This window comes from Dendrobates tinctorius, unplaced genomic scaffold (assembly GCF_039654945.1).
Source record: "Dendrobates tinctorius isolate UK_male_01 unplaced genomic scaffold, ASM3965494v1 ptg000202l, whole genome shotgun sequence".
Lineage (NCBI taxonomy): Eukaryota > Metazoa > Chordata > Amphibia > Anura > Dendrobatidae > Dendrobates > Dendrobates tinctorius.
The window spans coordinates 3,288,303-3,303,605 of NW_027361869.1; the positions used below are offsets into that span (position 1 = coordinate 3,288,303).

A 15,303-nucleotide genomic window follows, 5' to 3' on the forward strand; every position below is an offset into this window, starting at 1 on the left:
TTTTACGGTAAGCAACTAAAAATCCTATTTTTTCACTTAGTGTCAGCCTCCAGGCGGCAGTAGCCTACACCCACAGTATCTGTGTCCCCCAATGAGCGTCTCGGAGAAAAGGATTTTACGGTGAGTTATCACAAAAATCCATGTTTCGTGATCTGGTCCTTGGTGAGGGCTTATTTTTTGTGCACCGAGCTGACGTTTTTATTGATATGATTTTGGTAAAGATCCAATCTTTTGATTTCCTGGTATTGCACTTTATTGCAATGTTGCGGCAACCAAAAAAATGTACTGTATTTCTGGCATTTTTAATTTTTTTATTGTTATGCCGTTTAGCGATCGGGTTAATTCTTTTTTTATATTGATCGGGCAATTCTGAACTCGGCAATACCAAATATGTGTATACTTTTTTTTTTATTTCTTTTTTAATTTTATTTTGAATAGGGGAAAGGGGGAGAATTTATAATTTTTTTTTTATTTTAATGTTAAAAAAAAAATTGTACATTTGCATGCTTCAATAGTGTCCTTGAGAGACTAGAAGCTGCACTACTTCAATCGCCCCTGCTACACACAGGCGATGATCAGATCGCCTGTATGTAGCAGAAATGATAACTTGCTATGAGCACCAACCACTGGGCCGCGCTCTTACCAATCTGGCTATGACAACCATAGAAGTCTCCTTCAGACCTTTGGTTGTCATGCCAACCCATTGGTGACCCGCTATCATGTGATGAGGTCGCAGATGGGCGGGATTAGTTAAGCGCTTCCGGTAAGCGCAAGTTAAATGTTAGATGTTAACAAATTGGCATGCAATTTTACCATTAAATGTCATTTTTCTGATGATGTTACAAAGTTATATGATGATATTCCTATTATAGATGAAGATATCATGTTGTCCTATGAAGAACAAAAAACACTTTTGTCTGCAAAAAAACTACAATGCGAAAGCACAGATAGCTATATAGATCTGAATTCAACCTTTCATACAAAAAATCCTCAATTTTATCCCCTGAAGTCACGTCCACCAGTCCTGGATTCTTTCCAAGAGCTGGTGGAAAGTGAACTTATAGAGCTGGATAAAGAAATTAGAAATAATCCTATAAATAGAAATAATTTATCTACAAAAGAAAGAATGGCTTTAAAGGATTTAATAAGTAATAAAGATCTGTTAGTACGTGAGGCTGACAAAGGGGGAGGAGTAGTTATTCTTAATGCAGGATTGTATGAAAGGTTGAATTTATTAGACCTCGAGAATTCTAATGCTTATCAAGAAATATTCTATGATCCTACTATTGAATTTAATGGGGAGCTTAAAGCATTGCTAGAGGAGGGCTTATTCAATGGGGCTCTAACACAGAGGTTATTTGACTATTTACATGTCACCTGTCCAATTGTTCCTATTTACCATTCCCTCCCTAAGGTCCATAAGGATGTATTTCCACCTCCACTACGTCCTATAGTGGCAGGTATTGGATCTTTGGGAGAGAGGTTAGGAGAATGGGTGGATCATTACTTACAGCCTCTGGTGAAAGAAATCCCTAGTTACATTAGAGATACCAAAGCTTTAGTTACCATGGTGGAAAATTTTGTATGGGAGGATCAATACTCCTGGATTACAAGTGATGTAGTTTCATTATATCCTTCGATCCCTCATGGGGTGGCCATAGATTCCTTCATTTATTACTTAGAAACATTTAGTAATTATGCTATAGAAATCAAGGATTTTTTGGTAATGGCAGTAAGGTTTTTACTTAGGCACAATTATTTTTCTTTTAATAGCAGATTTTTTCTGCAGAAGACTGGAGTCAGCATGGGGGCCAAGTTCTCCCTGTCTCTGGCAAATTTAGATATGGCCAGATGGGAGGAATTGGTCCTTATATGCTGACTCCAACCTTTTTTCCAAAAGCCTGGTGTGGACAGGGCGTTATATAGATGACCTAGTCATTATATGGAATGGAACACAGGAGGAAGCCTCCAGTTTTATAAACAGCATTAATGTGAATGATTTCAACTTAGCCTTTACACATTTTTGTCACATTAACAGCAGGTCTAGATGAAAATGATAATAAAAGTCTTTATTAGCCCCTACCGCAAAAGCACTGACAAAAATACATTACTGGCAGCTGATTCTTGCCATCCTCAACATGTGATAAAAAACATCCCCATAGGAGAGCTTATAAGGTATAAACGAAATTCGACTGATCCAAAAACATCTAAAAATGCACAGGAATCAGTCAATATGAGACTAAAAAATAGAGGATATCCAAATTGGATGTTGCAGAGAGCAACCAAAATAGTCAAGGATATTAATAGAAAGGATTTAATAATAAATAAAAAAAAAACAACAAAAAAAACACAATTTCCAAATAATAAAAAAAATTTCTTCTCTACTCCATATAGTCTTCAGTATAACAACATAGTCTCTATTATAAAGAAATATATTCCAGTGTTAAGCCAGGATCCAAAACTAAAACAAATTATTGCAGAAAACCAAATTACTTATGTAGCAAAAAAAGCCCCCACTTTGCAGGATAAACTATCGCCGAGTCTGTATTTGAATTCCTCGCTGGAAACCAGTGACACCTGGCTGAAATTAAAGGGGTTTTTTAAATGTGGAAATAAGAGATGTACTTGTTGTCAATATGCACATAAAATCAACAAATTTTCCTCATTCCATAGCAACAAAGAATATTCTATTAACAGTTTTTTGAACTGTAATTCCACCTACGTAGTATATCTGATTGACTGTACATCATGTTGTAAACAGTATATAGGTTGTACAACGGGAAAACTGAGGAAAAGAATTAGAAGACACATTTCTGATGCTATTAACCCCTCCAGCTTTAATCCATCAGCGGTCTCCAGGCATTTTTCACAATATCATTCTGGCAACTTTGATAGCTTCAGGTTTAAAGCAATAGAGTTAGTAACACGGTCTACCAGAGGGGGCGATAGAAAACGTAAACTACTTAACAGAGAATCTGCTTGGATTTTTACTTTGGAAACTAGGATGCCAATTGGCTTAAACAATAGACAAGATCGAATTAGAATTTATTAAAAATACTAAAATTATGATTCTTATGTTAATAATTACAACCTGCTTTGCTTTAAGTTTATAAATATACTTTTTTGAGCAAAAATTATATTATAGAAGTATTGTGGAGGACAACAGGAGAATAAAATCTCTGTACATATGTTCTGTTATATCATGTATTGTAAAATATTTGCCAATATATGGAAAAATTACTGCTAGCGTATTAGCTTTTGTTAGGGTTAACATTTGTTTTTAAATAGTTAATCTTATAGCTGGATGCCCACAAGTGTGATCTATTAACGCTTAATCAACTATAGCACCACCTATCTTAGGATCTTTTCCTTCTTATATCCCAGAAAAATAGCAATGTGTATTATGGCAATGATAAAGGTCTAGCCGAAACGCGTCTTGCCGTGCGCTTTACAGCAGTAATTTTTCCTATTTCTGCCTACATCTATAATATGCTGCTATGGATAAATATTTTTAATCTAAGTTTGAAAAAAAGAAGAAGATTTTTTATGTACTTCAAACTTGGCTCGCTGGATTTATCTCCTTTTCGCAATTATTGTTGGCAAGAGCTCCTGTCATTTATCCGTTGCTGAGAGCCTATACAGTATAGCAGCTTATCTTTTGAACCAACCGGGTAAGCTGGCATTTTTTCTTTTTTAATATTCCAGATGAGGTCTGACCAAAGAGGAGTCGAGGGCAGTATTGACTTCACGTGATCTAGACTGTATGCTTCTGTTTATACATCCTAGAATTGCATTTGCCTTTTTTGCTGCTGCATCACACTGTTGACTCATGATCAGTATGTGATCTATTGGTATACCCAAGTCTTTTTCACATGTGCTGTTGCTTAGCCCTATTCCTCCCATTTTGTATATTTTTTTTCATTTTTATTGCCAAGATGTAGTACTTTGCATTTTTCCCTGTTAAAAAACATTCTGTTAGTTGCTGCCCACTGCACTGCTCCAGTTTATTTGTCTTTTTGAATCCTCTCTCTCTCTTCTCTAGTATTAGCTATCCCTCCTAGCTTTGTGTCATCAGCAAATTCAGTTTACCCTCAATTCCTTCATCTAAATCGTTTATAAAGATTTAACAATACAGGGCCCAGGACAGAGCCTTGTGGTACCCCACTTGAGACATTCTTCCAACTGGGTGTGCAGCCATTTAAAACCACTCTTTGGGTCCGATCACTAAGCCAGTTATGAATCCACCTAACAGTTGCCTTGTCCATTCCATACTTAGCCATTTTTTCAATAAGGATTGTGTGAGATACTGTCAAATGCTTTGCTGAAGTCAAGATATACTATATCTACAGCATTTCCCTGATCCACCCAATCAGTGATTCTGTCATAGAAGGAAATTAAGTTAGTCTGACATGACTTATTAGTTACAAACCCATGCTGACTCTGTTTAATCACTTCATTCTTGTCCAGGTACTGACATACATGTTGTTTAATAATTTGTTCAAAGATCTTTCCTGGTATAGAAGTCAAACTCACCGGCCTATAGTTGCCTGGGTCCACCTTCTTCCCCTTTTTGAAGATAGGAACAACATTTGCTCTTCTCCAGTCTTCTGGGACTTCTCCTGTTCTCCAAGAATTTTCAAAGATTATGGAGAGGGATTCAAAAATTTCTTCTGCTATCTCCTTCAGTACTCTGGGGTGTAATTCATCTGGACCTGGAGACTTGAATTCATTTAGGTTAGCTAAAGGCCCCTTTGCATTTAGCGATGCACCAGCGATTCCGACCACGATACGACCCGGTCAGGATCGCTGGTGCATCGCTAAATGGTCACTAGTGAGCTGCCAAACAGGCAGATCTCACCAGCGACGTAGCAGCGGTCAGCGGTCGCACTTACCTTTCAGACGCGGCGATGAAGACGTCCTCCCGCCTGCGTCCATGGCTTGCTCGTCGGCACCAGCAGGAAGCCGACGACGAGAAATGGACCAGGCTGATCTCTCGCGATCAGCGATAGACCAGCGGGGGAGCCGGTCGGAGGTAAGTATCACATGTAGCGATATTGCTAGTAATTTCGCTGCTGCGTCACAAAATCGGTGATGCTTTAGCGATATTGCTAGCGATATCACTATGTGTAAAGCCCCCTTTAGTGTTTCCTCACTATCTTTCTGTTTATAGATATCCTGGATTCTTCTATTCCCTTAATAGGACAGTGAAGAACCGTTGATGTTACATTTCCTTTCTGAGAGAAAACAGATGTAAAATAGGAATTTAAAAGTTCGGCCTTCTCAACATCCTGTCTTACCATTTCATCATTTTCATCCCGTAAAAATCTTATGGCATCTTTGACTTTTCTTTTACTTTTGACATCCCCAATATCCTTTATTATTGCTTTTGACATCTGATTACAGATTTATTAGTTGGATTATTACGAATGGTAACCAAAGAGCTGAGGACAATTTCCAAAGAGAGTAGAGGTGAACTCCTAAGGGCAAGGTCCATCAGTGTCAAATGGCACCATCCGGCATGTCTTGGTCAAAAAGGCCTTCATTGGAAGACGAGCAAGGAGAAAACCACTGTTGGAGTCAAATCATAAAAAAGTGAGACTGGAATTTGCCAAAATGCATATTGACAAGCCTTAAAGCATCTTGGAGTATATCGTTTGGACAAATGAGAAAACTGGTGCTTTTTGGCTTCACATCAGCTCCATGTTCACTGACGTAAAAATGAAGCAAAAAACATTGTACCTACTGTGACACATGGGGAAGGCTTGGTGATGTTTTGGGGCTGCATTGTGCCCAGGGGGTCTTGAATCTATGCAAGGCACAATGAAACCTCAAGATTATCAAGACATTCTGGAATGTAAAGTGCTGCGTAATATGTCGGTGCTATGGAAATAAAATGTATTATTATTATTCTGGAGAGAAATGTGCTTTCCGGTGTCGGAACTTGATCTGAGTCGCAGGTTATGGCTCCTTCCACATAATAATGACTCAAAACACACAGCTAAAAATATGCAAGAATGACTGAGAAATATTCGTTCATCTCTAACTTTGAAATTAGAATAGGTCATCACTATCAAATCTCTCAGGACGACTGACAAACCGCTCACCTCAGGCTCAGCTCTGTCCATTGCATTGTGGCTGTGAATGATTCAGCAAGCTTTCTCCCATACAAACTAAGGGGAACGTCTGGAGTACCATTTGCAGCTACTGACCCTGAAGGTATCGGGAGTTGGGCCCCCCACAGATCTGATATAAGAAATCACTGTTAAAGCCCCTGAAAACGCCTTTATGGCGGATGCACATGATGAGCATTTGACATATATTCCACATGCTTTTGCATACACAAAATCCACCTACATATTGTGGAAATTTCTCACAAGTAAATTCACCTGCAGTGCCGATTTTAAAATCTGAATCATGTCAATTATTTGCGGTATTCACTCTTGCAATGCATAGCGTGAAGGTCTGCCCAAAATCCGCAACAAAATCTGCACGTGATAAATGCAAATTGTGAGATGGAAAATCCAGATCAAATCTACAATGTATACATTGAGCCTTAAAATGGCCTTTACTTCAGTAGAGAATGGCCAGTTTTTTGCTCTTATTTTATTCCGTCTCCTCCCCTGAGTATTTTGCTTTTGTTTGTTTTTTAATTCCGCCTTAGGGTATGTGCACACGGTGCGGATTCTGCTGCGTTGTACAGTACCTTTATTTCTTATGGAAATAAAAAACGCAGTGCACATGCTGCGGATTTTTCCACGCGGTTTTGCTGCGGGTTACAATCCGCAGCATGTCAATTCTTTAGTGCAGAAATGCTGCAGTTTCACACCTCATCCATTATGAGGTGTAAAACCGCAGATAAACCGCAGGACTTTAGTCCTGCGGATTTATCTGCGGTTTTCACTACAAAATCCGCAGAGGCAAAAAGCTGTGTGTGCATAGCCTTACTGTTCCCGATATATAGGCATTTTTTTGTTTAGTGATAGTTTTTAGACTCTTTACTGAGGGGGCGTATTTGACGGGGTTCTATGTTAGGCGTGTCTTTTGACTGCTTACCTAATTACACTGTGAGCACCTCCCCCTTAATAATGATATTGGCTCATAGATATGTCTTATAGTGTGGGATATGCAAATTGCCTCTTTGGAGTGGAAGAGGACTTGAACTCTAGTGCGACCTTTTGGAAGTGGCAATTCTAGAGTTCTAGTCCTCGTCCTCTCTGAAGAGGCAGTTTGCAATTTGGAATTACAATGAAACCTCAAGGTTTCATTGCAATTTGGAATTTGCAGTTTGGAATTTAATTTTCCAGGAGGAGCATGCATGGCTTATATTTCTCCTCAGGCTGACATGCCAGGCCTGGCTTGTCACTCTCCACAAGGACAGCCCCTTAGATCAGGGATCCCCAACCTGTAGCTCAGGAGCCACGTGGCTCGCGATCTCTTGAATTGTGACTCGCAGCTGTCTGCCAGCTTGTTGCATTAGCTTCAGGTCTAGCAAAGAGCTATGAAGAGCACATCTCAAAATGGTGAATTTTGTGAGTAGTCAGGCACAGAAGAGCAGATCTCAATGCACATATACTGGTCTTGTGGGTTTAGAGATAATTTAAGGATGGTACGCTGGAGACAGGATGATACTACCGGTCAGAGGTGGTGCTTGAAGCAGGATACGAAAGTGTGGTGGGAGTGCTTGATGGGAGAATACTGAAGGGGGGATTGTGGAAACTCTTGCATCTTGGTATACAGCTTCTGTGGAAAAGCTTTGGCTGTCATTATACCCATAATAGGGGCTTTGGTTGCCACTAATGTGAGGGAGTGTGGGAGCGGGATGTGGCTCGCGACCATCTCAAAGCTGAACATGGCTCGCGACCCTCTCTCTGAGCTGGATGTGGCTCGCGACCCTCTCTGAGCTGGATGTGGCTCGCGACATTCTCTCAGAGCTGGATGTGGCTCGTGACCCTCTCTCAGCTGGATGTGGCTCGCGACATTCTCTCAGAGCTGGATGTGGCTCGCGACCCTCTCTCAGAGCTGGATGTGGCTCGCGACCCTCTCTGAGCTGGATGTGGCTCGCGACCCTCTCTGAGCTGGATGTGGCTCGCGACCCTCTCTGAGCTGGATGTGGCTCGCGACATTCTCTCAGCTGGATGTGGCTCGTGACCCTCTCAGCTGGATGTGGCTCGCGACATTCTCTCAGAGCTGGATGTGGCTCGCGACCCTCTCTCAGAGCTGGATGTGGCTCGCGACCCTCTCTCAGAGCTGGATGTGGCTCGCGACCCTCTCTCAGAGCTGGATGTGGCTCGCGACCCTCTCTCAGAGCTGGATGTGGCTCGCGACCCTCTCTCAGAGCTGGATGTGGCTCGCGACCCTCTCTCAGAGCTGGATGTGGCTCGCGACCCTCTCTCAGAGCTGGATGTGGCTCGCGACCCTCTCTCAGAGCTGGATGTGGCTCGCGACCCTCTCTCAGAGCTGGATGTGGCTCGCGACCCTCTCTCAGAGCTGGATGTGGCTCGCGACCCTCTCTCAGAGCTGGATGTGGCTCGCGACCCTCTCTCAGAGCTGGATGTGGCTCGCGACCCTCTCTCAGAGCTGGATGTGGCTCGCGACCCTCTCTCAGAGCTGGATGTGGCTCGCGACCCTCTCTCAGAGCTGGATGTGGCTCGCGACCCTCTCTCAGAGCTGGATGTGGCTCGCGACCCTCTCTCAGAGCTGGATGTGGCTCGCGACCCTCTCTCAGAGCTGGATGTGGCTCGCGACCCTCTCTCAGAGCTGGATGTGGCTCGCGACCCTCTCTCAGAGCTGGATGTGGCTCGCGACCCTCTCTCAGAGCTGGATGTGGCTCGCGACCCTCTCTCAGAGCTGGATGTGGCTCGCGACCCTCTCTCAGAGCTGGATGTGGCTCGCGACCCTCTCTCAGAGCTGGATGTGGCTCGCGACCCTCTCTCAGAGCTGGATGTGGCTCGCGACCCTCTCTCAGAGCTGGATGTGGCTCGCGACCCTCTCTCAGAGCTGGATGTGGCTCGCGACCCTCTCTCAGAGCTGGATGTGGCTCGCGACCCTCTCTCAGAGCTGGATGTGGCTCGCGACCCTCTCTCAGAGCTGGATGTGGCTCGCGACCCTCTCTCAGAGCTGGATGTGGCTCGCGACCCTCTCTCAGAGCTGGATGTGGCTCGCGACCCTCTCTCAGAGCTGGATGTGGCTCGCGACCCTCTCTCAGAGCTGGATGTGGCTCGCGACCCTCTCTCAGAGCTGGATGTGGCTCGCGACCCTCTCTCAGAGCTGGATGTGGCTCGCGACCCTCTCTCAGAGCTGGATGTGGCTCGCGACCCTCTCTCAGAGCTGGATGTGGCTCGCGACCCTCTCTCAGAGCTGGATGTGGCTCGCGACCCTCTCTCAGAGCTGGATGTGGCTCGCGACCCTCTCTCAGAGCTGGATGTGGCTCGCGACCCTCTCTCAGAGCTGGATGTGGCTCGCGACCCTCTCTCAGAGCTGGATGTGGCTCGCGACCCTCTCTCAGAGCTGGATGTGGCTCGCGACCCTCTCTCAGAGCTGGATGTGGCTCTCAAGGTTAGAAAGGTTTGGGACCACTGCCTTAGATTATAGTGTGGGACTCGCATATATGAAGAGATTTTAATAAGACGAGTGAGTGAAGGAATTCTTTGGTGACTCGCGTCCTCATTCTGACTCGTCAGCAGCATCAATCAATTAATGTCACTGCTGTTGCATTAGCACCCGTGTCCCAGACTTTGTAGTAACTGGCAACATTACAAAATGGGCATTACGCCAGGAACGTTCAGCTGCGACTGATTTATCGGGGGAAAGTTTGTGGATATCATTAGCATTTACTGGCAGGGCTGTTGTCAAATAAAGGCAAAGCCCAGTTTTGCTTACTTGCCGCTCACAATCTGGCAGCGTCGGTGCGTCCTGACATGCAGGTGTGAAAAAGCTGTCACGTCACCACTCCGCTCCAACGCCTTTTACTTGTTGTCCTTTATTTCCCAGATATGTATCGGATTTCACAAACACACTGCAGTCAATAAGGAAGAAGTACAAACTGGACAATGTCCCTGTGGACGCCTTGTTCTTGGAAGATTGGACGGCGTTCCAGCACTCAGTCAGGTAGAGGGCCTGGGAGCTGTCGTCTCTGTACTTGATTTGTAGACGAGGATTAACTATGTACAATAGATGGTTGTCGGTATCGCTACAGGTCATAAGACTTACCTGTAGGGACTCATGGGGTCACAAGTTTTTGTCGTTGTTAAAGGAGCACTCCGATGAAAGCTAGAACTTGCCAAAAAAAAGCAAAAACTCCAGACTACCTCTTTTGCCTTTCTTCAAAATTAAATGTCTATTGAAATGTGCCTGGCCATGCATTTTGTGTGCCGGGTTTATCTCCATCCCATAAGACACATTATTTCTGCTTCCTGTTTTTTTTTTTTTTTTTTTTTTGTTTTTTGTTTTTTTGGCAGATATGACTCTGAAAAGAAAAATAGTTGAAGGATATACAGAATTTTGAAACCATTTTTTTTTTTTTTATACTCTGCCCAATCCATCTAAAAAATGAAGCAAAAAAGTTAAATCAATAAAAACTAAAATTAGTATGTAAAAAATAAAGTAAAATTATAAATAACAATTAAATATAGATTTCCTACCATTTCGTTTCTACAGCTTGCATGCAGCTCTAAATGTCTCAATGATGGCAAACGTTGGTGTCACGTATCTTTATTGTTGCAGAGGTATATTTGGTAGGATAGCCGGAAGTAGAGAACAGGCAAAAGGGAGGAGGGTGGGAGGATCAGACTACACAAAGTTGGTTTGCGGTCTGTTACCATGGAGACACACATAGTCTGCTTAGGAGATGTAGGCACGTAACAATAGGACATTTCTAATCAAGGGGGAGATATGTTGGGGAAAACAACTTTTTGATATGATTTTCATGTAGAAAAGGGGTCAGCACACTGCCAGAGTGAGCCGCAATTTGGACCTGAAGGCATTGCTTCATTACGTATTTTTCCCAGGCAGTTATGTCATCCAGGGCCCCGATAAATACCGCCATCATTTCAAGCGTGATGTAAGACTAAGCCAGTACACGCACCACCTTCTTTTGTCCACGAACGGATGGGACACAGTGTAATGTGTACTGTCCCGGAGAACTTGCAGAGTCAATGTCTTGGACTGTAAGAGCTTCAGTGACTAATAAGATAAAACTGTGTGATTTGGCAGCTTAACAATTCTGGGTTCTAACAAAATGTGTGGCCTTTATACCACTTTTTATTGTAGCTTCTGACGTATCCATATAGTTTTATCATTGTGGGGGTCTATGGGCTGAGACCACCACCATTGCTCGGGTGAACACTCCTAATAGGGAGTGCATTGTGTATGGTCCCTACAGCCCTATTAACCTAAATGGCTTCTTTTGACTTTAAAGATTTTCAGGCATTGTCTGAATTAAAAGGCGAAGTAGCAGATTGATAGGGGTCTTCCCAATTACAAATGGTGGGCTCATTGACTTTAGTAGAGCTGTAGTCTGCATGCTCAGTACAGGCCTAATAAGAATACTGGTGCCCCTTCGCTCAAGCACAAGAATACATCCGCACCAAGCTGATTTTGGAAAAGAGATTTTCTGGCTCTAGAAAGAGTTTTGGGGTTCCCCCATAGTGATCAGTGCATTGATGGGGTTATCTTCCTTTGTCTGTCATCTCTAGGATCATTGCCACTTGTGGAGAATTGTTACGGCAGTGTGGCGACTTCGAGCAACAGCTGGCGAGCCGGTAAGGAGAATTATTCGAGTTTTCCCAGTTCCGTCATTTGTAAAGTATTTTTTAAGTTATGTCTATTAGAGTGGATATATCATTCCTACCAGTTACTCCCATATGGCCACACTTTCTGTTGTCACTTTTTTTTCAATGGCCGTCCTAAGAGGAATGATGTCACTAGTGGAGAGGAAACACGTCTTCTCTAATGTGTCATTGCCATTTTACAAAGCGATGCCATTTTGCTTAACTATACTGGTATGGTATCTTCTACTTTAAGATTTAGATACATATTTGGAAACGAATCCTAATTCTTTGCAAAGTCAACCATCTTACTGTATTTATTTATATATGTATGTAAATATCTTTTTTGGGACTTTTTTTACCATCAGTTTACCATGCTTTATACCGCTATGGTGCGGCCTTTTTTGTTGTAGTGTCCTCACTTTCTTTTGAAAAAACTCTTTTCACATTTAATGAAAAAATTCTTTTAACTGAATTATAATAAAAATTGGTATATTTTAGACTTGGCTTCTATTTTGTTCTTTTTTGCATGATCCATTTTGCTTAACTATGCTGTCACTTTATGATTGGTGGTATTTGTTATTTTTATGCCACTACCTAAATTTAGTCAATTACTCAGAAATTCACTTTACTGTTAGAAAATTCACTCTGTAAAACTGTGATGCTTTTCCCCTGTAAGGCTATGTGCACAAGTTCAGTATTTGCAGAAAAAAACTGCTGCAAATACTAATGCATTGGCTGGAAAAATGGTGCGTAAAATCCACGTGTTTTTGCCGCGCTTTTACATGTCTTTTTGATGTGGGTTTTTTCCCCCCTCATTCATTGGAATAGGTGAAAAACGCTGAAGGAATTGACGTGCCTTGTAGATATGAAACTGCCAAATCTACAAAGAAAAAAATAAGCAACGTGTGTACGAGAAATCAGAAATCTCATTCATTTTGTATGTACTAGGAGATCCTTTTGTGCCAAAACTGCGCAGAAAAAAACAAGACAAACACGCAGCAACTACTTTTCAGGCGCATCTTGATTCTACAGCAAATTCACTGCAAAATCTGCATGTGCTGCATCCAGATTGTGTTGCAGATTTACCCCCCACATTTCACTTTTTGCACAGCATAGGGTGAAAGTACAGTAGCAGGAAATGGCAGCACTGCTGCCCTTACGTGGTGTTTACAGCGGGTCTGAAGTGCGATCAGAGCAGGGACCGTATATAGGTGCCACCGCCTAAATCATTGTCTATGGGACTACTGGAGATGGTTGAGAGCCCCACAACTTACTCTAATGGGGCATCGTTGGGAGTCCCAGTGCTGGGTCCCCCAACGATCAGCAAGTTGTCACCTCTCCTGTATAAGTGATAACTTTCTGACTTAGAAATGCCCCTTTAAAAGTATTTGATCTTGGTGGCGTGGGATCACAAACAATCCGATTCTCCCACATCCACCTATGACCATTCATTTGATCATCTTGAAGTGATCCCCTTAGGTTCTCTCTCATTAGTTAGAAATGTGAAGGGTTACAAGCCTCAACACCCAGCTCCTTGTTTCCCGTCATATCAATGTCAGATGTCAATATTTCCTCTGCTGTTTGGGAACGGACGTGGCGCCCTCGTGGTATTGTGCCAGCCTTGTGTGTACCCGTTCTGTTTGTTTCTACCTTACTTTCCTGTTTGTCACAAATCAGACACCATTGTCAGCCTTAATCCGCCACTTCGGAAAGGTGTGATGCGGTTTGGTATTTTTAGACCTTCATAATCTTGAACTGCAGATTTTTTTTATGCTTCAAACCCCCACTTAAAAAAAAAAAAATGACAGGTAAGTGTCGCCCCAGTATATACTGGAGAGCAGGATCATTCCAGTGGTATAATCCAGATGCAGATTGAGGCTGTGTGCCCACGTTGCGTTTTTTAAGCGTTTCCGCAGCACTTTTAGACACGCGTTTCTGCTGCGGAAACGCGAAGCGGAAAAAAACGCAGCATGTTCATTAATTTTGCGGAAACGCACACGTTTCCACATGCATTCAATTATATAGCAAAAACGCATAGGAAAACGCTTAACAAAAGCGTCAAAAATGCTTACAAAAGCGCTTCATAAAACGCATGCGTTTTCCCGGGAAGAGGATGTGCGTTTCTTATCAGGAATATTCTGCATTAAAAACGCTACGTGGGCACATAGCCTGAAGGTTTTCGAAGGAACGACGCCGCTCCATATCTCATCCGGTTTTGTAAATTAGTCCTAGTCACTTGAATAGGGAGGAGCTGCAATACCAGACACATCCCATTAAACAAGAGTGGTGCTGTTCTGACAACCCAAAGTGTGCCCAAATTATCAGACTGTCTGGATTATTGGATGCCAGATTAAAAGATTTTTACCATATTCCATTATTATTGTTGGTGGGTGTTAGAGACTTCTCTGTTCTCCTATTTCCTGACCAAATTATAGTTGTGAAGCGCCTTTTCTTAGAACCCTGCAATGTGCTGTTCTTCTTTTATTCCTCCTGGAAATGTATAATACATTGACAAACGAGCGTTCCCATTCCCGCTGTCAGTCCCTATGTAATCTTGCACAGTCTGCTCTGATTGGATAATGTCAGACTCTGGAGGAATACATCCCTTTGACAAGAAACAGAACACTTTTCTAATCTTTTTTATAATTTTCCAGGAGGAATTACAGAGGAACAGCAAAAAGCCAAGTTTTAAAAAGTGAAAGTGGTATTCCCGTCTACAAGCTGTTATCCCAATATGTAGTAAGTGTAATAATATTATTAGCAAATACCTCCATTTAGAAATGTAGTATAGTTCTTCTTATTAGCCCATATGCAGGGCACTACAGTAGCTTAGGTATCCATGGTTACAACCAATAACAACTTACTGTCGCTATGAGAGGTCGTAACCATGGATACAGAAGTTACCACATGGGATAATCAGAAGAACTGTACTGCATTTCTGATTGGAGGTATTTTATAATGTTATTATTACACCCACTACATAGTGGGATAAGATCCTAGAGATGGGAATACCCCCTTAAGGTACAGTTCTGATGCGGGCAGGGGGGGAATTCAGTGCTGGGCTACCGTTACTTCTATATTGGACAGTCTTGCGTTGGATTATCAGGCGTTCTGGATTTTTGGGTGCTGGATTATTGATTGTTTACCTGTCAAATTCTAATTATTATTACACTTCTTTCAGGATTCTATCCACAGCCGGAAAGTACCTGTGCGAGTCTTACAGCCCCCGTAGCCTCACCGGCATGCAGGAGGCAACCACCGAGCGCAAGGGTTGCAAAAACCCCTGGCAGGAATACAACTACCTCCTGAAGGGGGGCCCAGCAGAATATGCCAGTCTGATGGAGACCTTGTACATGTTGAAGGTGAGTTTCCCACCTTGTGAACACAGCGTTTGATTGCTCTTTACGCACCACTGGGATGAAAGTTGATACTCGCTGAGGACAATATTTCCCTCATCAGCGATGTTATGTAATAAGTGTTATCATGGCCTTCGCTCCGCCAGTGTTTGCTCTCCTGAAATCCATCTTTGTTCAAC

The 15,303-nt window shown here is 42.7% G+C and overlaps 1 protein-coding gene across 5 annotated transcripts in view; it reads left to right on the top strand.

The window, feature by feature from the left end:
- COG7 (component of oligomeric golgi complex 7) overlaps nucleotides 1-15,303 on the top strand; it is a 73,266-nt gene that overhangs the window by 43,138 nt on the left and 14,825 nt on the right. For all 5 annotated transcript variants that reach the window (XM_073553649.1, XM_073553651.1, XM_073553650.1 and 2 more), the window contains exons 11-13: nucleotides 9,991-10,107; nucleotides 11,694-11,759; nucleotides 14,950-15,130. In XM_073553649.1, the coding sequence (XP_073409750.1) occupies nucleotides 9,991-10,107; nucleotides 11,694-11,759; nucleotides 14,950-15,130 (364 nt within the window). The remainder of the gene's footprint in view (nucleotides 1-9,990; nucleotides 10,108-11,693; nucleotides 11,760-14,949; nucleotides 15,131-15,303) is intronic.